Consider the following 24004-nt stretch of genomic DNA (forward strand, 5'->3'; position numbering starts at 1 on the left):
TTCACAAAAAATCCCGTAGCCTCCTTTGAGGAGCTTAAATTATATAAATCAAGCAACGCAGGGAAAAGATTAAAGGGTACAGCGTAATATGTTGCTTTCTTGAAATTTAGCATAGATCTCCATAAAATGAAGTGGGCTTTATTTAATACTTCTTTTTTTAAGAGGATTTTATGTAACGTCTATATGAAGGTCCAGGCCATCTGGCAGGATAGGGCTAGTACATCTGTCCTCAGGCTCCCTGATCTCTCAGTAACTTTCAGTACTGTTGATTGCAGTAGCCTGCAAGGTTTGGAGGGGAAGGTCACCAAGTTGCAGTGGTTCTCTAGCTCAGAACTTTTCAACTTTTTCCCCCATTGTACCATTTTTAGGATATGGGAATATCTGAGTACCACCAGTTGCGTACCAAGGTATGAAAAACTTGATGAGCCCCCCCCCAAAAAAGGAAAAAAGTGATAGAGTACAACAGTTCGCTTAGTGACTGTTCAAAGTTACAACAGCACTGAAAAAAGTGACATGACTATTTTTCACACTTATGAGTCATCTCTTAGTCCATGGTCTGATACTTTCAGCATGCTGCTTATACCCTATTGTACAACTTAGTCCTGGGCCAGCCATGTGATGCTACTGAGCTCCTGTCCCAGTGTCTGCAGGTTCCAGATTGAGCAGGTGTTATTATTTGGCACATTCTGGGTCCAGAGATATTCCATGTTTGTTCATACATTATTTGAATACTGCAATGCATTCTATATGGTCTTGGCCTTTAAAAAATATTCAGAACTTGCCCTTGGTACAAAACCAGTCCTCAGTGCAATATATGAGCATATCACCACTGTATTAAAAACTGTATTAATTGTCACTTGTCCTCTAGATACAATACAAGGTACTCATTTTTAATGTTAGTTAATTGATATAAATTTAACCTTTGTTTAAGTCCTTACTACTTAGGTCCTTACTATTTGAGGCTTCTAACTCCTGTTAACAATTGTTCTGGTCATTAAAAATCCAGAAGCAGAAGAGAGCTTTCTCCTGTAGCTGTGAATGCACTCTTGCAACATGGATTTGATCCCCGTTTTTTACATCCTGAGAAGAATAGTATCTCTTTGGCCAGACTTTAATGGACAATGGTTTTATTATTCATGATTTTATTATTTTATTGTCCATATTCAGCATATGCTATAATTTGTAAAGCCATCTTGAATACTCCTTTTGAGCAGAAAGACTTAATAGATACCAAATAAAAGCAGAAATAATATGTTTGTTCAATAGCAGGCATATGAGTACTTTAGAGCTGGTATATCTTAAATTTTGAAAGTTAGGATCTGATAAATATGCAGTATTTTAATCTTGCTTGACAAATTTGTGTGTGTGTGTTTGTGCTTTGACAGATATCTCTGGAAAGCTTAGAATTTGGGACACCACACAGAAGGAACATCTATTAAAATATGAATATCAGCCATTTGCAGGAAAGATAAAAGATATTGCATGGACTGAAGATAGCAAGAGAATTGCTGCTGTTGGAGAAGGAAGGGAAAAGTTAGTAAGCCCCAAGTTCTATTCAATCCCTTATATTCTTTATTCTTAACAACTTTGGGTTTTTAATTTCCAGATGAAATGTACTTCTTTAAGAGCTGAATCTTTCTTGAGAATGCATCCTCTTGGACTCCATAAGCAAAACACTCCCTTTTTAATGACAATAATGGCAAAGGCTTGTTGTGTTAAATCTACCCTATCAATTAATTCATGGGACTCATCCTGTTGGAATTCAAAATAGTAAAATGTATCGCTGTTTAAAATGAGGTGGGACAACATGGGAAAGTGGTTGGTGCAAGAATTATTTCTTAGGTCACTAAATTCTAGCTTTTGTTTTTAAATTTCCACATCCAAAGCTGAAGTGGAATTTTAAAGAATTCTAAATTCTAAGAAATCTCCATTTATAACAGAATTTTGTGGGTAGTCATATCTATGTGAACCCTAAAGCTTCCTCTTTCTGTTATATATTCAGAATGGACAGTTATTAATAGTTATATGTTACTTATATATAAGGGTGTAGGTCTGTATTTATGTTGTATATAGTATGTTTAAGTGTGTGTTATTTATGTGTACACTTCGAGAGCAAGCAACTAAATTTCATTTTTAATGTGTGCCATTGTGTCCACAGTAAAAAATGACAATAAAGGTTATCTAATATGTAAAATCTAATATTCCTTTGTTGTTGTATGTACATTTATCTCTTCGCTGTAGTTCAGCATCAACCATTTTTTATGTTACTATAAAGCTCTTAAATGTCAAAAAGTGGAGAAATTCTAGGAAAAAAGAGAGTTGATTTCAGTTTTGCTATAATGAGGTCTTGCTGCTTTATGTCCAGAAATATTGGCACTATATTTTCTTCTTTAGTTTTCAATGTTGTCAGCCTCTTTTTTTCCTTATATGGAGTGTTTGACTATAAAATATTATGTCTATTTTTCATTCCAGCATCCTTATATAAATACACAGAATACCGTATATACTTGAGTATAAGCCGACTCGAGTATAAGCCGAGACCCCCAATTTCACCCCCCAAAACTGGAAAAAGTTGGTGACTTGAGTATAAGCCGATCCGCCGTTCTGCAAGCCTCCGCCGCCGGCTGCTTCGTTCCGCAGCGGAAAGAAGCAGGCAGGCTGCTTCGTTCCGCAGTGGAAAGAAGCAGCCTGCTTCGTTCAGGCTGCTTCGTTCCACAGCGGAAAGAAGCAGGCAGGCAGGGGGCGGAGGAACGGAGACCCGGCGACGTTTGGGGAGGTTTGGGCGCCTCTCCAAATATCCCCAAACGTCGCCGGGTCTCCGTTCCTCTGTGCCCTGCCTGCCTGCTTCTTTCCACAGCAGAAAGAAGCAGGGAGGCAGGGGGCGGAGGAACGGAGACCCGGCGACGTTTGGGGAGGTTTGGGCGCCTCTCCAAATATCCCCAAACGTCGCCGGGTCTCCGTTCCTCCGCCCCCTGCCTCCCTGCTTCTTTCTGCTGTGGAAAGAAGCAGGCAGGCAGGGCACAGAGGAACGGAGACCCGGCGACGTTTGGGGATATTTGGAGAGGCGCCCAAACCTCCCCAAACGTCGCCGGGTCTCCGTTCCTCCGCCCCCTGCCTCCCTGCTTCTTTCTGCTGTGGAAAGAAGCAGGCAGGCAGGGCACAGAGGAACGGAGACCCGGCGACGTTTGGGGATATTTGGAGAGGCGCCCAAACCTCCCCAAACGTCGCCGGGTCTCCGTTCCTCCGCCCCCTGCCTCCCTGCTTCTTTCTGCTGTGGAAAGAAGCAGGCAGGCAGGGCACAGAGGAACGGAGACCCGGCGACATTTGGGGATATTTGGAGAGGCGCCCAAACCTCCCCAAACGTCGCCGGGTCTCCGTTCCTCCGCCCCCTGCCTGCCTGCTTCTTTCCGCTGTGGAAAGAAGCAGGCAGGCAGGGCACAGAGGAACGGAGACCCGGCGACGTTTGGGGATATTTGGAGAGGCGCCCAAACCTCCCCAAACGTCGCCGGGTCTCCGTTCCTCCGCCCCCTGCCTGCCTGCTTCTTTCCGCTGTGGAAAGAAGCAGGCAGGCAGGGCACAGAGGAACGGAGACCCGGCGACGTTTGGGGATATTTGGAGAGGCGCCCAAACCTCCCCAAACGTCGCCGGGTCTCCGTTCCTCCGCCCCCTGCCTGCCTGCTTCTTTCTGCTGTGGAAAGAAGCAGGCAGGCAGGGCACAGAGGAACGGAGACCCGGCGACGTTTGGGGATATTTGGAGAGGCGCCCAAACCTCCCCAAACGTCGCCGGGTCTCCGTTCCTCCGCCCCCTGCCTGCCTGCTTCTTTCCGCTGTGGAAAGAAGCAGGCAGGCAGGGCGCAGAGGAACGGAGACCCGGCTTCGTTTGGGGACTTTTGGGGAGGTGCGCGCGCACCTCCCCAAACCTCCCCAAACTTCGGCAGGTCTCCGGACGGCGGTGGCTTGGGAGAGGTGAGCGCGATCCCGGAAGCTCCAAAGCCTCGGCCGCGCACAAGTCCTCAGTAAGTTTTTTTGTTGACTGGAGTATAAGCCGAAGTGGAATTTTTCAGCCCAAAAAGTGGGCTGAAAAATTCGGCTTATACTCAAGTATATACGGTATATCTTTTCAGGAATTAGGTATTTGTAAATAAAGCAATAATTTATGTCAATAAGAAACTCATGCTTTGCTTTGCTGGTATTCATCATGCAAAGAAGTTTTATTTCAAATTATTTGGTTGTAGATAAAATTCTTTTTTGTGTAAAGTGATAGAATTAATTATATCTTTAGCAGTTGTTGCAGAAAATCAGTTGGTATTGCAGCCTGTTTTTGTTCATCTTTGAGAACCTTTTTATTTTATTCTTAAATTACACTAAATAATATGATAAAACTATTAAGTAGGAAGGAAGAAAATAAGAGAGAGATAAGATAAGCAACATCTGCATATTTTTGAACTTTAGACCTTTTCAACACCTTAAAAGTATTCCTATTTCATTAAGTCTTTGTTTTGCATAAATAGATTTGGAGCAGTCTTCTTGTGGGATACTGGTTCTTCAGTAGGTGAGCTTGCGGGTCACAACAAAGTAATAAATACAGTGGACATTAAACAGACAAGGCCGTATCGCTTAGCAACTGGCAGCGATGACAACTGTGCTGCTTTCTTTGAAGGACCACCATTCAAATTCCAGTTCACCATTAGCGTGAGTTTGTTTTCTTTCCTACGCAGAGTCCAGCTTTGTGGTCAGAATCTTCTCTCACCTTCTTGTGGTAGCTGAAAGCACTTTCCACATCCTTGAGAAATAGGCAACTTTACTTATGGAGGACTGTTGTAGAGGGCCTGCATCTACAGTATGTCAGTGAGGTATTGCTTCTGGAATGGGGTCTGAAAGCTCCTTTATACAAACAGAGGATGAAAAGCATTTGTAGTAAATATGTTAAAGTCTCAGAGAAGCCTGTACAGATGCAGTAGTTTTAGATAAGATAAGCAACATCTGCATATTTTTGAACTTTAGACCTTTTCAACACCTTAAAAGTATTCCTATTTCATTATTTCCCATGCTTAGGAAATAACGTAGATTAACATGCAAGCTTCAGACTTTGCCATCTTTGAAGGGGGCTTCTGACTTTATTGCTGTGGAAAATGGGTACCATGCTTTGTCTGGGAAATGGTTGGCCACAAACTAGCCTTCTGTGTCAGCCTGTGAAGTGCTTAATAAGATTTAACACTGACTTCTTGTATCTCCACCAATAATGTGCCTGATACAAAGATAAACATATTATGAATTTTTCTTTAATCCTAATTTCTCCAGACAACATAATTTGTATATTCCTATCCTCTGAATATGATCTCTTAGCCTGCCTCCCGTGAACTGCCAGTAATCATTCTCAGCAGTTTGATGGATAAGACTGAAATATCAGATATTTTGTGCATCTGGAGGATACTGTTTATGAGCTTCAGAAGCAGGATACTCTGCTATACATTTATTTATTTATTAGACTGTTTGCCACCCATCTCAACTAGTATAATGTTCATACTGTGTATTTCTTTCTCCTTTAGGACCACAGCCGCTTTGTTAACTGTGTGAGGTTCTCTCCTGATGGAAATAGACTTGCTACAGCCAGTGCAGATGGCCAGGTAAAAATAATAATAATAAAATGCAAGGCATGCTTTGAATGAAACAGGTGTCAGTTTAATCCCTAATAAGTTATTGGACCTATTTTCAAGAGCACATGACTCACTTTAGTCTGGGTTCTAATTCTCATGCATTAAAATGGAACATTTAATGTGGTTGTATCTGATGCCTCTTATATACAGTAGTTTCCTTTTAAAGAAATATATTCAGCATCAACAAAAGAATCAGAGTTTTAAAAGCATTTCATATGAAAAGCATTTCACACGAGAATAGAACCATTCCAATGAATATATTTGCTTGAATTTACAGAAAAGCAGTTATTCTTTCTCAAGTAGTTACATTGAGAATCATACTGCTAGGATGTGGATGGGCATAAATATTCTAGTAGTAAAGAAAGTGAGAACAATGGGCAGAAGGGAAAAAAATAATACCAAGAAAGATGGAGACCTTGTACCGATGTTAAAAAGAACAGCACTAAGGAGAGATTGAGAGAGAAGAAATACAGGTAGTCCTCGACTTGCAACAGTTCATTTAATGACCGTTCAAAGTTACAACAGTACTGCTAAATGTGACTGATGACTGTTTTTCAGTTATGACCTTTGCAGCTTCCCCATGATCATGTGATCGAACTTCAGATGCTGGGCAACTGGTTTATATTTATAAATGTTGCTGTGTCCCAAGGTCACATGATTATCTTTTGCAATCTTCTGACAAGCAAAGTCAATAGGGAAGCCAGATTCACTTATCAACTGTGTTACTACTTATCAACTGCAGTGATTCACTTGACAACTGTGGCAAGAAAGATCATAAAATGGGGCAAAATTCACTTAACAAATGTCTCAGCAACAGAAATGTTGGGCTTAACTGTGATAAGTCAAGGACTACCTATAGACAAAAGTCTCTTGCCATCCTTGAGTGCACCATCTTGGAACTGACTCTCAGTTCTCAACCATAGTTTGTCTCTAGTAGTGGTACAAGCATTTGGAGGAGGTCTTCCTCAGGCAGACTTACTTTCCATATATGCTTTGGAAGGTGGTCTATGGTCCTGTGAGATACTCAAATGGTAGCTAGTCACTGCTATTGATAATGCAGTGGTTGAAATCATACTTTTTAAAAGTCTGATACCTAAGGTTCCAGTGCCGACCCAACTCTGATGCCAACTGCTTCTTTCCAAGAATAAACATGGCAGTAACTACATGAAAAAGAAATGCATGTAGCTGTGGAAAAGGGATTCTTTCTATTGTTAGCAAGGCCTGCATGCTTCTTAGCTCTTGTGTTACAAAGAAACAGATTTTTTACTCATTGATTTATGCTAAAGGTGTTTTTTTTCTTGAAATATTAGTGTTTACTATAATGCAATCCATAAATTAACTTTTCCAAGATAGTCTCTTTTTAAAATTCTGAACAGATTATTATTTATGATGGCAAAACTGGAGAAAAAATTGATGCTCTTGGTGGAAACAAAGCACATGATGGAGGTATTTATGCGGTAAGTATATTCCAATTGTGCTCTGGATTTATATCGGTTTGAATGACTTATTAAGCTGCAGAACTAGTACTATGTTGTAGCCACAACAGCATCATAATGGTATGGTTAGGCAGCTGTACAAGAATTCAACATATCCCATGTCAGGCACAGAGAAATAAGTTCTTGGATCCACCAAGCTCAGAACTCTCCCAGGATTACATTATTTGAAGGATCAAGTCTAAACTGTATCAAGGATGTTTGTCCTGTGAGACCACTGTATTGGAAGTATCTGGATTTTAGTGAAAAGCTGAAGAAAATCCAGGCCAGGCCAGGCTTTTCATATTCAGACTTAGTAAGTCATTGAGTGAAATGGTCAATAAGTGAGATGTCATATGACTGCTTTGCTCAATGATTGCAATCCTGGCATTCTTGGTTGCAGCGGTTAAACTATCTTGTAGGTCATTAAGTCGATGGAGTTGCAGGTAAGGGGGATGGGAGAAGCCCAGTGCAAACCATGCCACATTGGAAGAGTGCTGCAGTGTGAAGCAAAGCTGAAATTGCCACAGCTCCAGCCCTGCAATGTGGCCCTCACTGATGGCAGGACCAGGATTGGGGCCTTTATTGCCTCCAACTGTTATCACTGCCCCCAGGCTTCTATTTCAGCCATAGTGCCGCAATTGCAACTGAAAAATGTCACCTCATGCCATTCTCAAGAGGTGTGGAGAATGGCACAATTGCTCATGCCACCCAGCACTCCCTAGGGTCTTATGCATGCTACTCACCTTCAGTCTGCTGCTTAGAGACCCATGCCATTCTCCATGTTGTCATCCTATTCAGAGAAGAAATGTGGGTTCATGTGATCCTTCAGAAGCCTCATTTTGGTCATTCAGAGTTACTTCTGGTGTGCTCCTTAACACCTTCAGGGGGTGCGTGGAGATTCCATGTATCATGGGGATGTGCGTGTGTGGAGTGTATATCCAGGAGAGGGTCAGAGAGGTTCCACGGGGATATGGCCTAGGTTGGGGAGGATAGGTAGAGGTAAGCAGAGGTGCGAGGGAGGCTCAGCAACATTCAGGGAGAGTGTGTGGGAGTACACAAAAGTTAGGTAAGGAAGTATCCCTGAAACAATCACCCAACAGGTCACAGGTTTTCTAGTATTATGTATTATTAATGCTAAAAACAGTGAGCAAGAAAAAAGGCTATCAGTCCTGTTATTTGATAGCGAAACAGACAAGTCTGGAAACCTGAAGAAATATTGAAATTTATTCACTTGAGTAGTATTTCATAGGTTAAAATTATTCTGCATTGTTGAAGCAGATTAGACTTTCTGTAGGATTTCCTTTATCACACAGTTCTAAGGAACCGCAAAATGATTGTTTGTTTGTTTATATTCAAATTTATATGACTGCCTATCTAATGAAAAGTGACTCTACAGCAGGGGTGTCAAACTGCCGGCCCGCGGGCCAGATGTGTCATGCAGAAGCCGTGCCCACCCCATTGCCAGCAATGGCAAAACCGTTCCAATACATTGCGTGACGTCACGTGACATTGTGAGTTTGACATGTCTGCTCTACAGTTATAGTCTAGACATAAATATCTTAAGCCAAATAGGTTGGCTTCACTACCACCTTGAATTTCACCCCTAAGGTAATGAGTAACCAATGTAACTTATAATAGAGATGTTAAATGGGAGAATCTAGAAGTGCTAATCACTAGGGGAATATTCCATTATAGACCAGTTGAACTTTTTAGTTAGTCTTCAAAAGCAGCTCCGTGTTGTCAGAATTGGAATATTCCAAATGAGAGAAGGGTCTCCCTAATAGGAAAAGCTATAACTGAACATATGCAAACTATATAGCCACAATTGTCTCCTGTTCTTCAAGTAGTAGATATTGGTCCCCAAAGACCCCATGTTATGAACCAGTTCTGCATGGGACAGTGCAAACCCTCCCAGAGTCAGAAGGAATATTTCTGATATTAGATGGCTTTCAAACCCATAGTCTGAATCTCTTTCAGGAAGAAGGGGACAATTGCAAAGGAGTGATTTCCCTTCTCAACTCCCAAAGGCAGTTCAGTAAGAAATTGAGTGCTATTTGGAAGTCCTGCAAAACCAGGATAGACCTTTCAGATAGATATTCATTGTCTAAGTCTCACCATAGGTTGTTCACAAGGGTGATCAATGTCTTAGTACTATCCCTAGGTCTGAAATCTGGACTGGAAAGGTCAAGATTATCCATCTCCTCCAGGATACTGCAAGCCTCAGATCACCTTCCTAACATTTGTTAAAAAAGGAAAGGTTGGAGATTGGACAATTATTTCGCAGTAATTCTAGGTCAAGTGTTTGTTTCATGCAAGGGGACATATATAGCAAAGCAGATGGTATCAGCCCTTCTCTTCATAATTAATATGTTGCTAGCCAACAATCTGTGGATATTGCTATTCTCTTATCAGTCCCATGTAGACTTCTCTTACTATCTCTAGCCATATTTGCTCCTTGAGTTCTGCCAGTGTTTTTCTAGGCATCTCCTCTGTTGCTTCATATCTTGTAGCTTCTTGGTAAATGAAACTCCTCTGGATTGTGAAACTGAGGTTGCTAAAGAGCAATTTTATTGAAAATTGCCACTGTCTCAAAATTCCAACTGGTTATTCAATAGAACTGTGCACAAGGGCCTTGTGAAACTCACTAAGCATCCTCTGGAAGATCCTTAAGAGAGATCTAGGGTGGACTTATCACATAGGTCTATTTTGTTTGCAAGTATTGGGAACTTTGCTCTAAAGCAATCAAAAGAGTGATCTGACTTAAAAAGAACAGATGTTAATGCTTTCCACTCTTAGATCATATCAGATCTGCTCTAAGACAGTGTGGTGGAATGTAGTCAGTTGTCACAGAATGGTGACAGGTGCTCTTTCTCAGAAGGCAAAGAAACAATGGTGCTTGGAATGTTTGATAGGCAGGAAGAGAGGGAGGTTGGACCTTCCCTCGCAGTTCACAGAATATATCATTATTGCAGATAATTGCTTCAGTCTGGCACAATTCTGTTTGTAAATAATAGTAAAGGGATTATTCAGAAGTAACTCCATGTGTTTAGGGGCTTTCACCACCCAGGAACACGCCTTTCCTTATGGAAAAGCAGAAGTTATTCAAAACAACAGCATAAATCAAAGAGAAAAGGGGGGGGGGGAAACAGATGAAGTCCAGCAGAGGGTTAAAATAAATCAGCATTCAACCAGCCAGCCAACTTTTAAAAATAAAGAGCAAAGTGAAACAGGTGCTTTAAAAGTGAAGTTAAATCCAAGCATTCTGAGAGGAAAGATAGATGACCAGTGACTTTCCCACTCCTCCCACAGGGAATTGCAATCTTCAAAATTCTTCCAGGGGTTCCAAAGTCACCCACAAATCATCTTGGGTCATTCCTAAGTGCTCCCATTCAAATCCAGGAAGCAACACTGCCAAAGAACCAGCTTTGGCGGCGAAATCAGCAGATCTTCGGCAGGAGAAAGAAAAGTTCCTACCATTCAGCAGCCATCTTGGGGAAGGAGCCCCAAGTCACTTCTGAACTTAACTCAAGTGATGGGGTGTTAAATCTCCCAAATATAAAATTGGGGGTATTCTGCTCACCCCAGTAATAAGTTCCAGCAAATCCAGAGAGGGATGCTGCTGTGCAGTAGCACCACTTGTCTCAATCTCATGACCTCACACTTGGTAGTAGAGCCTCATACTTAGTTATTTGTGGATCTCTGCCTGCGGTCCTCCTGCCAGAGCCTCTGACATAACAATGGCTACAGTACTTTTCATACCTGGATTCATGACTGATGCCAAATTGAGAACTCAAATCGTCATATTTCACTTCATTTGTTCAGGCCTCAAATCCATATCCACATCAGCTCCCTCTTTCATGATTAAATCATGAAAAAGCTTTACTGTAAAGTAAGCCTGGCATTAAGTAACCTGGCTTGTTAGGACCCAAAGTAGGGAATGGTCTTAGAAAAACAGGCCTGCTTCCTCACAGGTAGTTTACCTCTGTTGCCTATGATATCTCCCTCTGATCTTTACTATCACAAAGATTTTTTTTCAAAATCTATTACTCCTGAGCTCTGTCTTCCTTAGGAATAACAATTCCTACTATCTACCTGATATCACACATCTTCTTCATAACCATATCCTAGGGCAGGGGTAGGCAACCTCGGCTCTTTTATGACTCATGGACTTCAACTCCCAGAATTCCTGAGTCAGGAATTCTGGGAGTTGAAGTCCATGAGTCATAAAAGAGCCGAGGTTGCCTACCCCTGTCCTAGGCTATTGTACTTACCAAGCACTTGGCTGCTACTCTAATAACATAATATAATAAAAGCAATATAATACACTGACATATATTAATATTCAATAATGTAGCAATATGAATGAGAAAATTAAGGAAGAAAAATAGGGGAAAAAGAAAACTTATTGCTTTGCAAAAATGCTACATTATAATCAGATATTTAGTTTTATTTATGTACATAATTTTTATTAGAGAAAAGTATTGCAAATTATCACAATATCTATGCAAAAATAGCATTGCTTCATTATCTAATTAATAGAAAATATTATCTTTTTCAGGACAGATATGATAAGAACCAAAATATCTGGAATAATACCACTTTTTAAATTTCCTAGTATTATTCTTTTAGCTACCCTCATGCACAATGCAATCTCAGACACATTCCAAAAATGAATATAATATAACTCAATATCATATTAGCATCTTTAACATTTAAAATATCCCCATAAATCTACTTATATAAATACTATTTCAGAACAGTGTCAGAAAAATCACCAAACCATATCATATAAGTCAGTGAACTCTTAGATTTTTTTACGTCTCCAACAGAGGAAATCTTTCAAATTTTTGATGAATCAGCTTTTACCTCATCCATTGATACAATTTTAATGATTTTAAGGACTTGCAGCCATTGATATAAACATCAGATACTCCAGTTCTTCTGTACGTGTTTGATATATTCCAAAAATATTCTTGGTCTTTTGATCTAAATAGGTTGTGGGTTTAATTTCTGCGATGGATTCCATCAATTGGGCAAATATCCCAGGTGACTTTGTAGCAGCAAGCATCTGGTGCATATTGAGATGTTATTCCAGAGTTTAATTTGATTTCTGTTTGATATGAACTTCACTGTCAAGAAAGGAGTCATATTTATTTCCTAAATAGTTTCTTCTTATCCTATTGATAAGGGTTTTTTTTTCTGTTAACAGATTAGTTGGAGTCCAGATGGCCATCGCCTTCTTTCTGCTTCTGGGGATAAAACAGCTAAGATCTGGGATGTTGGTGCCCAGAGTGTGGTAACTACATTTAAAATGGGATCAGATGTTCTGGACCAGCAATTGGGCTGTTTGTGGCAAAAAGGTCATTTATTGACACTATCCCTTTCTGGCTATATCAACTATCTGGATGAGAACAATCCAAATAAGCCTCTTTGCATTATAAAGGTTTGTGGAATAATTAAGGCAGTGAATTCTAGTTTTCAACCTCTGTTTAGCAATAATAATCATGGCTATGAAAAATAATTCAATCAAAGACTGGTTTGAATCACAGTGATTATATTATTCTGTTGGCTATTGAGTTAGTTTAAACACAGTGGTTTTAATAAAAGTAAACTCTGCATTTTAGGTGAATATTGTTGATACCATTATGGGAAATGCAAATACTTTTTTTTAAAAAAAATTCTTGTATTGGGGTAATTAATATATAGAATATCACATGTCCACATACAGACTCTTAGGATCCAGAGAATGTGATCAGTTCTATGCAGCAAAGCTTTTGAGCTGTATTTCCTAAAGATCAGGTTTTAAAATGGGTTTGATGTGGCTAATACTTGGAATTGAGGCCACAGAAAACCACAGGGAAGTGGGTTTGACTAGAAAGTAAAAAGAATTCCCATAGAGGGTAGAAAAAGCTGTCTCCAGCTCTTCATCCACATAGTCCAGGGTATTCCTTGCCTAGGATTTTTACTTCTCTTATCACACAATTCTCAGTCATGTAGAACTCATATTCATCATTCAGTCTTTGGCTTTTTTAGTCTTCCAGCCCAGAACACTTACTTAATACCAACTTTCCTTACTCCATTCATTTTCCCCACATCACTTTTAGCATCCGTTCCCTTCCTTGCCAACTCTGCCCCAACTGTTCAGCACCCTCTCTGCCTGGATTGGTCTCTTCCTCAAAGGGAGAAGTGACATCCAAGGAAAGTGCCAAAACAGAATGTCTGAAAGCCCAGGTAGAGAACAGGCAGCTGAGAGGATGCACTGCTGCCCTTACATAGTTGAGAGACTTTGAAGGTATTTGTGCTTCAGCAGGTCTGATTCTTCCTTAGTGAGAGGGAGTAGTTTAAGGCACTCTGAGTAAAGCTACTTGTCCTTTTTTTCCTGCCTTGTCTCTGCAGAACAGGCCACCTTGCCTTTTCTCTAGCTTCATCCAAAAGAGCAAAATATCCCTCCTGTAGTCTTTCTGAAAAAGGATTTTTCGTAAGAAGTGTAAGCTGTTGAGGGAATCCTGTCAACTTTTTAATGTTTTAGAGAAGGTAACAATGGCAAAAAGAAAGTCTTTGGAATATAGTTATCTTATTTTTTCAGTAGTCTATATTCAAGTGAAAGGAAGTTTGGGCAGACAGTTTTTCCAATGGTTCATAAACTTCCCTTTGGCTACCACTAAAGTAGCTGAAGCTTAGAAAATCCTTTTCTAAGAAAAGGCCAAGTAGTTTTGTTGGGAATCTGGGAGCTATTCCTGTTCCACTGGATCTAAACCTCTGGTTTTTGATGTGAAGAAGTTTAAGTAAATGTCTTTGTTTTTAAAAAAAAGATAAATATGGCTTTTGTAGTAATTATATCTGCTTTCTTGCAGGGTCACAGCAAATCAATACAGTGTCTTACAGTGCATAAAAATGGAGGGAAATCCTATATATACTCTGGAAGCCATGATGGACATATTAATATCCTTTAAATGATTAACAATTTTTGTGCTAACCTGAGGTGGCTAAATAGCTATTTTTTCATACAGGATATACTAGAGCTGTTCATGCTTATTTGAATTGCTGAATGAAAGCCTTCAAGTTGTCCAGCTCTCTTTTTTGAGATATTCAGTATAATTTGAAGTTATTCTATTTGAGTTGAATAAAATAGTTAGCATAGAACCTCCTCCATGCAGCATTTGTAGCTTCTCAAACTTCAAGTGTCTTTCTCTCCCTTTGTCCAAATATATTTTCATCAACCCTCCAGCACTTTTCATAACATCCAAAGTATTTTCTATTCATTTCTTTATAAGTAATTTGAACTTATGAAAGGGTTATAGTCCTTTACAAAAGCATCAGACATGGCAAGTTCCATTAGGGTGTACAGTGCTGATACCAGTGTTGATTTCTTAAAACCTTGGGAGAATAATCATCATCATGTAGTTTGGGCATTTATTGTTGACTATCTAAATGTATGCAGCAGAACTTTTGACATAGCTTGTTACAAGGATTAGGTTTTGGATTTTCTTTTCTCCGCATCCTGAAGAGAATTTCCTTAATATTTTTTTGCACATTATTGGGATTCTGAAACAGGAGAAAATGATGGATTTGGTGGGAAAGGACACACAAATCTAGTTTCCCGAATGGCTGTGGATGACTTTGAGCAGTTGGTCAGCTGTAGTATGGATGATACTGTGCGTTATACCAGTCTTAACAAAAAGGAGTACAGGTATTTGTGTTTTAAGCTTTCATCACAATTTTTTTCTGTCATCCTACCATTTCGCCGCGATCTGAAAACATACTTGTTCGAGCAAGCCGGCCTGGCCTGAGGGGGGATTGGTGGGGTTTTTATCATTTTTATTGGGGTTTTTACTATGTATCAATTGTATTTTAATCGGGCATGCATTTAATTATCTTTTAGTTTTTGTAAATTTCGGTGTTTTATTCTTGCCCTGTACACCGCCCTGAGTCCTCCGGGAGAAGGGCGGTATAGAAATATTAATAAATTAAATTAAATTAAAATTAAAATATCTATTTCAATTTTTTGGCAATTTAGTGTGTTATATGAAAATCTGTGTCTGATAAGCAGTTTTCACAAGCAACAATTGCATTGTTTGCCATACTGTGATTAATGTTTCAGTAGCATCCTTGTTACCATATTAATGTCATGTGCGACACACATGAGCAATTGTATGTATTCAACTGTAAACACATTTTAGAAGTTGAAGTGAAATAATTAATATTGAAAAAAATTCTAAGGGTAAAACAATGGAGAGAAACTCTACATTGTTGTTAAGATAAAGTAAATTGATTCTGAAGCCAGTTTTCATGTTCCAGAAATGGTGAAGAATAACATAACTTGGTTATATCTTGTCTAGTTTGACTGTGTGAACCCTGAGGAAAGTAGTCAGGGTTCTCTATAGCCTTGGTTCTGCCAAATGTAATCTCAATCCCTGCCCTTCCTGGTTGATAAAAGCCTCCAGGGAGGTGATGGGGCCCAGTTTAGGATGCTGGTAAATGCATCCTTGAATAAGGGGATGCTACTATCCTCCTTAAAGGAGGCAGTGATTTGTGGACACCTTAAAAGCTATCACAGGATATGTGGGCAGTTATTAACCAGACATAAATATTTCCTTTTTGGGAAAAGGTTGAGAAAGTGATGGGGCTGCAGCAGAAGAGAACCATGGAGAAAATTGATTATCTGGATCAGGTTTCATGTCAAGAAACAGTGTAAAGATGACATTGACTGTGGAGAGAGTGGGATTGGGGAGTGCAACAGTATTGGTGATGCTTGATCTTTCAGAGGTTTTTGATATCATTAGTCATGGTATATTTCTAGATCTGCAATGTTTCTCCTCTTTCCTAAAAAGGTGGTTCCAGTTGCCTTTGTTACACAGATCAGGTTCTAGATTACATTTGTGGGGTCCTCTGGTTGCAGGGCTTGATCTTTCAATTCTTGTTCAACACTTGTATGAAATCACTATAAAGGAGAACATCCGTAAATGTAGGATACCAAATAATATATCTTAGCCCTGACCTGCAGGGTGGTTTGAGGTGGATCGAGTCTGGATAGGGGGGAACAAGTTGATGTTCAGGTTCAGCAACGCAGACTGGTTCTTGATTTATATGCTATTGGATTCCAGAAAGATTCCATATTTAGTTCTGGCTTTGGAAAATTTTGGCATTTTTTTCCATAGTTTTCTCATGCCAAACTGGCTTGTAATGCAGATGTTCTGCTGGATCCACAGCTCTGGGATCCACATTAGATCCCGGAAAGCTATAGCCACATCTCCATCTCATTTACCACTTGCATCCTTGTTTGGAATAGAAGGCTTTACTCATAGTGATTCATGCATCTTGATTGAGCTATTGTAGTGTATTCTACATGGGACTGTTCTTGAAAAGTATTCAGAAACTACAAATAATCATGTGGGTTCTTCATTGTGTTATGTAGCACTTCTGGAGAAAAAAAACCTGATTAACCATTTGACTTCCAGGTGTTAGTTGTCACTTTTAAACCCATGTACAGCTCAGCATCTGCATGTCTGTGAGACCCCCTTCTCCCAGTGGTATCTGCCTGGGTGAGCAGGTCCATCTACTTGCTCAAGAGACCACAGAAACATGGCCTTTTCTATTTTTGCCCCTCCCCCTTTTGGAAAAGCACACCCCAGACATTTGAATGGTTCTTTTTTTTGACATTTAGAAAATCTATAAAATAAAACAACCCTGGGAAATAGATGTTTGTCCACTACTAATGGAAATAATTCTAATTACAGAGAAATAGATCACAACTCTTTTTATAGTCTTCAAGTGCAGTTTAATAGTTCTGATTGGTGGATTGTATTTAATTTGTTTTAATCCAAACAGTACTTTCAGAACAAGTACTGCTTAGAGTCAGTAATGCTTGGAGTGGACAGTGAATCTGTAAAATATATTCAAAAGCTATTATAATGTCTGTAGACCTGTGCCATAGTTGTTCTGGCTGCTTTTGTAAGCAGCTTGAATACTTCATAGTATGTTGCTGCTCATGTTTCTTCAGTTGGGAAAACTCGCTTTTTTTTTAGCAGTGAAAATGTTATAAAAATGGATGTTCAACCAAAATGTGTGGCAGTTGGACCTGGAGGATATGCAGTGGTCATATGCATTGGAGAAGTGAGTAAATTCAGAAAAACGAATCATAGTGCATTCTTTTATTCAGTTATTTTAATCCTATTGCTTTGGGGAAGTGACTTTGTACCTTTAGTATGTTTTATAAATCCAACTGCTCTGGTCAGTTGACATTTCATTGTATTGTGTAAACTATAAAAAATTAATTCAGTAACCAGATCAAGGGATGTTGTTAGAATGCAGCAATAATGATTTAGGGGGTTCCTCCCCACAAATTAATCAGAGTAGAGAAAGAGGTATGAACATGCAATGAGTATGTGAAGAAAAAGGGTTGTGGCACTTGTTTTGAACTCACATAGGGAAAAAATCCTGTTGCAGAAATCCCTGATTGGAACATTGCACTCTAGACAAAAGATCAAGAGCCAGTTGGGTCTAGAGGTTAAGGCAGGTGTCCATAGCCCACTATTGGGCCTTGGGCCCTTCAGAACTGGGCCGCAGAAGTAGTGGATGAGCACATGCCCACTTATATGAGCAGCAGGCAAGCAAGGGCAAGTGTGCTCCATTTGCATGAGCGGCATGTGTGCGCTCCAGTTGTGCAAGTGGGGTGTGTGCATGCCTGTTGCTCGTGCAAATGGAGCTACATGTGCACTTGCATGCTACTCACATGGAACCATCCCTCTCCCCGGCCAGCGCGCAAAGCCAGAAAGGTTGGGGAACTCTGGGTTAAGGCACCAGGCTAGAAACCAGGAAACAGTGAATTCTAGTCACAGGACACAGGCATGAAAGTTTTTTTGGTGAGCATGGGTCAGTCCCTCTCTCTGACCATAAGATCAGGTTTGACAACTGCTCAGTCAATTCCTGTTGCAATTAATGGATTAGCATTCAGTTGGTTGGAAATAATGTGGACCCTGCACTTGCAGGGAGAAAATGTTAGAACGAAAAGACTATAAGCAAAAGTTCATGCATATTTTTCTTCAATTATAGATTATTTTGATGAAGGATAAGAAAAAGTGTTTTGCAATTGATAACCCTGGTTTTGAACCGGAAGCAGTGTCAGTTCACCCTGGAGGTGGGACAGCAGCAGTTGGAGGAACAGTAAGAATTTTTCTCATGAAATCATTTAATTCTCAAGCTTTTGACGTGGATACAAAAATGTATTAAAATATTTTTTGTAACAGAATTTTCTTAAAACCTTATTCCTTAATTTTGGATTTGGGGGTCCCTTGAATACACTCCTTTTATCATGCAGTTATTATTGATCATCATAAGCTGTGTTGCATTATTTTCTGGCCAAAGTGTCATATTTCTGCCTCTTTTAAAGTATCCTTCAGTTTTGAAAGCATCCACAGTTTTCTTTGGTGCATACTTAAGCTTACACTTGTTATGTTTGTATCTCTAGGATGGGAAAGTACATTTGTATGCAATTCATGGAGCTTCTTTAAAAAGTGAAGAGATTGTCCTGGAAGCCAAAGGACCAGTAACTGACCTGGCATATTCTCCTGATGGAGCTTTCCTGGCTGTGACAGATGCAAACAAAGTTGTCACAGTGTTCAGCGTTGCTGATGGCTATGGGGTAAGAACTATGTTAATCATCTGCATTTGGGTTTTTAGTTTTATGTCTTAAATAGAAAGCATAATAATAGTTCTGCCACATAAATCCCATTTCTAATCACCTTGCAATGGCATCTGGTAGGTTTATGGTCAATCCTCATAAGCAGGTTAGTTAGTAGTATAAAGGCTGCTGGCCTATAGTTTTGGTAATTAAGATGCACTCTGGAAGAACTATGTTGCCTAATGAAAGTATTGATAGGTTGAAATGATCAAATCAAACCTTATTGTTGGAACCTATTCCCCCATTTTTTTTAAAAAAATGCATAACCATTTAAATCTAATCTTGAATTGTTTACTCATCTGTATTGATTTCCCTTATAGCTTTGATATAATTAGAACATGAAAGTAATAAATTGTTGAATAATTATTAGAATAATAATTAAATAATCATCAGCAGTAAATTGGAAAAGGCAGCTTTACTTTACATCCTGCAAGGATACTATAGAATATGGGTGTCAAACTCATGACATGACATGATGTATTGTGACTTTTTTCCCCATTGCTGGCAATGGGGTGGGCATGTTTTTGATGTGACGCATCCGGCCCATGGGCCAGCAGTTTGACACTTCTGCTCTAGAACAGACATGTCAAACACAAGGCCCAGGGAACGGATCTGGCCCGCAAAGTGGTTTCATGTGGCCTGCGAAGCCATCCTGGAAACAGTGAGGGAACGGTCCCCGCTGCCTTGGCCCTGGCCCAGGCCAGCCAGGAGCCAATGTACAATTTTGTCATCTATGCTGAAATACATTCAGTCTTAGCTCCACAAGGCCATCTGGAAACAGGGACTGGCCACTGCCGTGTCGGTATTGCCCCCTGGGTGCATGCTGGGGAGTTATCACCCTTTGTGAGGAATGAAGAAATGCACCATCGCCTGGAAGTGGCCAGCTCATGGCCCTGCCTACTTTGGGCAGGCTAGGCACCCTTGACGGGAACAATGTAGAGCTGGCCATGCCCTCCCAGTAGGCCACACGCACTCCAGCCATGCCCAACCAGTAAGCCATGCCCACCCTGGCCACACCCACCTGCCCTCCAAGGGCAACCACAATGCTGATGCGGCCCTCAATGAAATTGAGTTTGACACTCCTGCTCTAGAAGGACTAGGGCAGATCTGATGGCAGTATTCCAGTATTTGAGAGGCTGCCACAAGGATGAGGGGGTCAATTTATTTTCCAAAGCATCAGAAGGCAAGACAAGAAATAATGGATGGAAACTAATCTAAGACTTTGAAAAAAAAGTTCAGAGAAGAGCAACTAAAATGATCAAAGGCCTGGAGACTAAAACATATGAAGAACAGCTGTAGGACTTGGGTTTGGCTAATTTAAAGAAAAGAAAAATGGGTGACATGATAGCAGTATGAGTATTTGAGGGTCTGTCACAAAGAAACTATTCTCCAGTGCACCAAAGGGCAGGACAAGAAACAATGGTTAGAAACTGACTAAAGAGAGAAGCAACCTGGAATTAAGGAGAAACTTCTTTACAGTGAGGACAATTAACCAGTGGAACAGCTTGCCTTCAAACGTTGTGAGTGCTTCTTCACTCAAGGTTTTTAAGAAGAGACTGGACAGTCACTTGTCTGAAATGATATAGAGACTCCTACTTGAGCAGGGAGCTGAACTAGAAGACCTCCAACTCTATTCTGATTATTATTATTAAAAACCTTTAACACCATCAAATATCCACATCTGTTTATCTCAGATCCTTGGAAAGGACTTGATAGGTAGACAAAAATGCCAAGTCCAGTCTGACTGTGACAAACCATACTAATAAAAATAATTAATTTAATTTTGGAATTAAAAATATTATATGATTCTTTTTCTGAATAGGAACATAATGTATTCTATGGCCATCATGCAAAAATAGTTTGTGTTGCCTGGTCCCCTGATAATGAGCACTTTGCTACTGGTGGTATGGACATGTTGGTGAACATTTGGACCCTAAATGACCCAGAAACCCGAGTCAAAATACCAGGTGATTCAGGCTTTTTTTCCTTTGAAAGAAGCAATGCTGAAATAGATTGAAAAAGAAGATGTTGCAGTCTATATTACTTATCTGGGCTACATTCTATTTGATAGACAAAATTAAAGTTTTCAGGAGAAATTTTAGGTTTGAAAATGAATTTTTCCACAGAGATAGTTGGAAATTCAAAAATCAATTGTTTTTACAAGACTTAATTGAAGAAGAGTGCCCAATCCATGCATTTTTATCTTCCCTGTTTCTTCTCCCATAAGAATTGTAGAATTTGAGACAGTGAAGGGTCAATTCATTTATTCATTCATTCATTTTGTTCAGTTTACTCATTCATTTATTCAATTTCTAGAGCTGTTTCTCAGCATAGAAATCCATAAAAGATGCCTTATAGTTTCTGCTTTGAAATGTCCAAGGAAGGACATTTTTAATGAGTCGTTGGTCCTGCTATTAAATACTGTGTTTCCCCAAAATAAGACTGGGTCTTATATTAATTTTTGCTCCAAAAGATATATTAGCTCTTATTTTCCGGTTAGGCCTTATTTTGGGGAAAATGTAGTATTAAATACATTCATCTGGCTGATGATCTTAACTGGGGCTTATTTTGGGGGTAGGGCTTATATTACAAGTAACCTGAAAAATCATGCTAGGGCTTATTTTTCGGTTAGGTCTTATTTTGGAGGAAATAGGGGTAGCAGTTCCTGTAAGAAATTTTTTCCCCTTCTTTTATTTGGAAGCTGCTTTCCAGCAAATTAAATTCCTGCTCCTTTCATGAAGCTTCGTTTTTAAAGAAAACCTACAATCTGTTTAATATTAAAAGAGAAGAACTGTAAGAGCCTCAGGAAGGGTACCAGATCCAACATTTTATAGCAGTGATGTGCAAGGTGAGCAAAGGAAGCAATTACATGGCTAGCTAGACTGAAAGTCATATTAGTGCTAAGCTTTTTTTCCATAATGAATCTAAACAATTGGACAAGATTGTAATTACTCACATTTCTCTTTCATCTTCCCTTTGCTAGATGCCCACAGGTTACATCACATTAGCGGTTTAGCATGGCTGGATGAACATACCTTGGTAACAACATCACATGATGCCTCAGTCAAAGAGTGGTCTATTTCCTACAAGTAAAATGCCTTCAGTCAGAATAACCTCATCAGGAGAGACTACTAGAGTGAAAGAAAGCAATTTTTTCCTGAAAATTTAGCAAATGTATAATGGGATTCTATAGCATATTCTACTATCTTTGCAGGCAGTGTTTATATCTGTAATTACATAACTGTTGAAAAGCTTTAGTCAGTAACAGTTTGCACATGAAAAGCACTTAAATTATATTTGAAGTTTAAAAAATCTTTTGTGTGCTCAACATTCCAGAGTTTGCAATCTAGCAGGATGATAGAACTGATTTGGTTCCTTATTTTTAATACTATATGCAAAACACACATTCACCTGATCATGTACAGCATGAGATAACTCTCATTTTTTCTACTTGCAGAACATTTCTGTACTAAGTCATAATAAAAATGCTTATTGTGATCCAAAAAAATGAATTGTGATGTGCAACTACTGTATATGGGCTTGTCTGTAATCCCCCAAACTGTGGTCTCTGATTTTCCTCAAAAGAAAACAGTGGGGTACATCCATAATAAAATTTTTGGTATTTCCTGTGCAGATTTGTAGTTATTTTTAAGATAAAGAATTTTTTTTTTCAGATTGACAGTTGGTACTGTTTTGCACAAATAAGAATATTTGATTATGATTTGTTAGGTAAAGGAATGCTTCTAGATCAGCTTTAAATATATATTTTTCATGAGAAAGATGTTGATGTAAGAAAACTTGGATTAATCATAATAATATTTTATCATTATTAAGTATTAAAACAAACCAAATCATTATTTTGCTTTGAACTTGTCTTTGCAAAGATCAATCCAAGCCCAGTGAAATAAAATAACTAGGAAATTCATGTTCTCTATACAGATCTTCTGTATAGCTTTAGAGCCTGGCTGGAAGGGTCAAGGTCTAGATCTACAAAAAGAGGAGGGGGAATTGCACTATATGTAAGAGAACACTACATATTTATATAAATGCACATGACCAAAGATAAAACTCCTTCAGAATGTATATGGGTCAATATAAAGGGGGGGAGTCACATTGCCATAGGTATATATTACAGGCCACCCAACCAATCAGAATAAATAGATGAACTCTTTGCCAACCAGTTAACAAATGTATGTAGGAAGCATACCACGGTAGTAATGACAGACTTCAACTATCCAGATATCAACTGGGAGACAAACTGCAGTGAGTGGGAGATCAAACAGAATCTTAAGCAACCTAGCTGACAAGTTCATCATCCAAAAGGTAGAGGAGGGAAATAGAAGTAAAGCTGTATTGGACCTAATTCTTACTAATAGAGAAGTGGTAGAGGGAGTTGAAGTTGCCGGAACCTTGGGTGAAAGTGACCACGTCATGCTGAAATTCAATATAATGCAAATAAACAATAGAAAATAATCTAACCAGAGCCTTAAACTTCAAAAGAGCTGATTTTAACAAACTCAGAACCTAGGAAAGATTCCATGGATGAAAATCCTAAAGGGGAAAACAACTCAAGAAGCGTGAGAAACATTGAGTATGATTATAGAGGCCCAGTCCTGTGTAATACTGCTGAAAAAGAAATTCAAGAGGAAACCAGCATGGCTGCAAAGCTCTCTCTTGACAAATCGAAAGACAAAAAGGACAAGTAATGGAAAGAGGGACATATAACTAAGGCAATACCAATTATCAGCAGACAGCCAGAACATGCAAGTCAGGAAAGCAAAGGCTCAGAATGAACAAAGACTTGCAACAGAAATCAAGGACAATAAAAAAAGTTTCAACATATTAATAACAAGAAAAAACTCAAGGAAACTAGGTCCACTAAAGAAAGAAGATGGCAAAGAAGCAACAGGCAGAAGGAAGAAAGCAGAACTGCTTAACTCATTCTTTGCGTTAGTCTTCACATAAAAAGAAATTATAGCCCTATATAGCACACAAAAAAACCCTACTGCAAAAGACAAACTAGAAACAAAAATTAAAATAAGCAAGAAAATGGTAAGAGAACACCTATCCAACCTTGACGAATATAAATCACAGGGACCTGAAAGCTAATACAGTCCTTGGTTGTATAAACAGAGGCATAGAATCAAGATCACGCAAAGTATTAGTATCACTTTATAAAACCCCAGGAAGAC

At 39.3% G+C, this 24004-nt stretch overlaps 1 protein-coding gene across 2 annotated transcripts in view; it reads left to right on the forward strand.

Moving 5' to 3' along the window:
- Positions 1–22443, forward strand: part of WDR1 (WD repeat domain 1) — a 37551-nt gene extending 15108 nt beyond the window's left edge. Inside the window, exons 4-15 of one of the 2 annotated variants that reach the window (XM_081332406.1) lie at positions 1386–1533; positions 4512–4692; positions 5550–5627; positions 7034–7114; positions 12342–12575; positions 13987–14074; positions 14666–14822; positions 17158–17245; positions 18185–18295; positions 18600–18773; positions 20635–20779; positions 21796–22443. In XM_081332406.1, the coding sequence (XP_081188532.1) occupies positions 1386–1533; positions 4512–4692; positions 5550–5627; positions 7034–7114; positions 12342–12575; positions 13987–14074; positions 14666–14822; positions 17158–17245; positions 18185–18295; positions 18600–18773; positions 20635–20779; positions 21796–21905 (1595 nt within the window). In that variant the 3' untranslated portion in view covers positions 21906–22443. The remainder of the gene's footprint in view (positions 1–1385; positions 1534–4511; positions 4693–5549; positions 5628–7033; positions 7115–12341; positions 12576–13986; positions 14075–14665; positions 14823–17157; positions 17246–18184; positions 18296–18599; positions 18774–20634; positions 20780–21795) is intronic. The other variant, XM_081332407.1, reaches the window with a different exon arrangement.
- Positions 22444–24004: the final 1561 nt, after the last annotated feature.

This window comes from Vipera berus (assembly GCF_964194415.1).
Source record: "Vipera berus genome assembly, chromosome: 7".
Lineage (NCBI taxonomy): Eukaryota > Metazoa > Chordata > Lepidosauria > Squamata > Viperidae > Vipera > Vipera berus.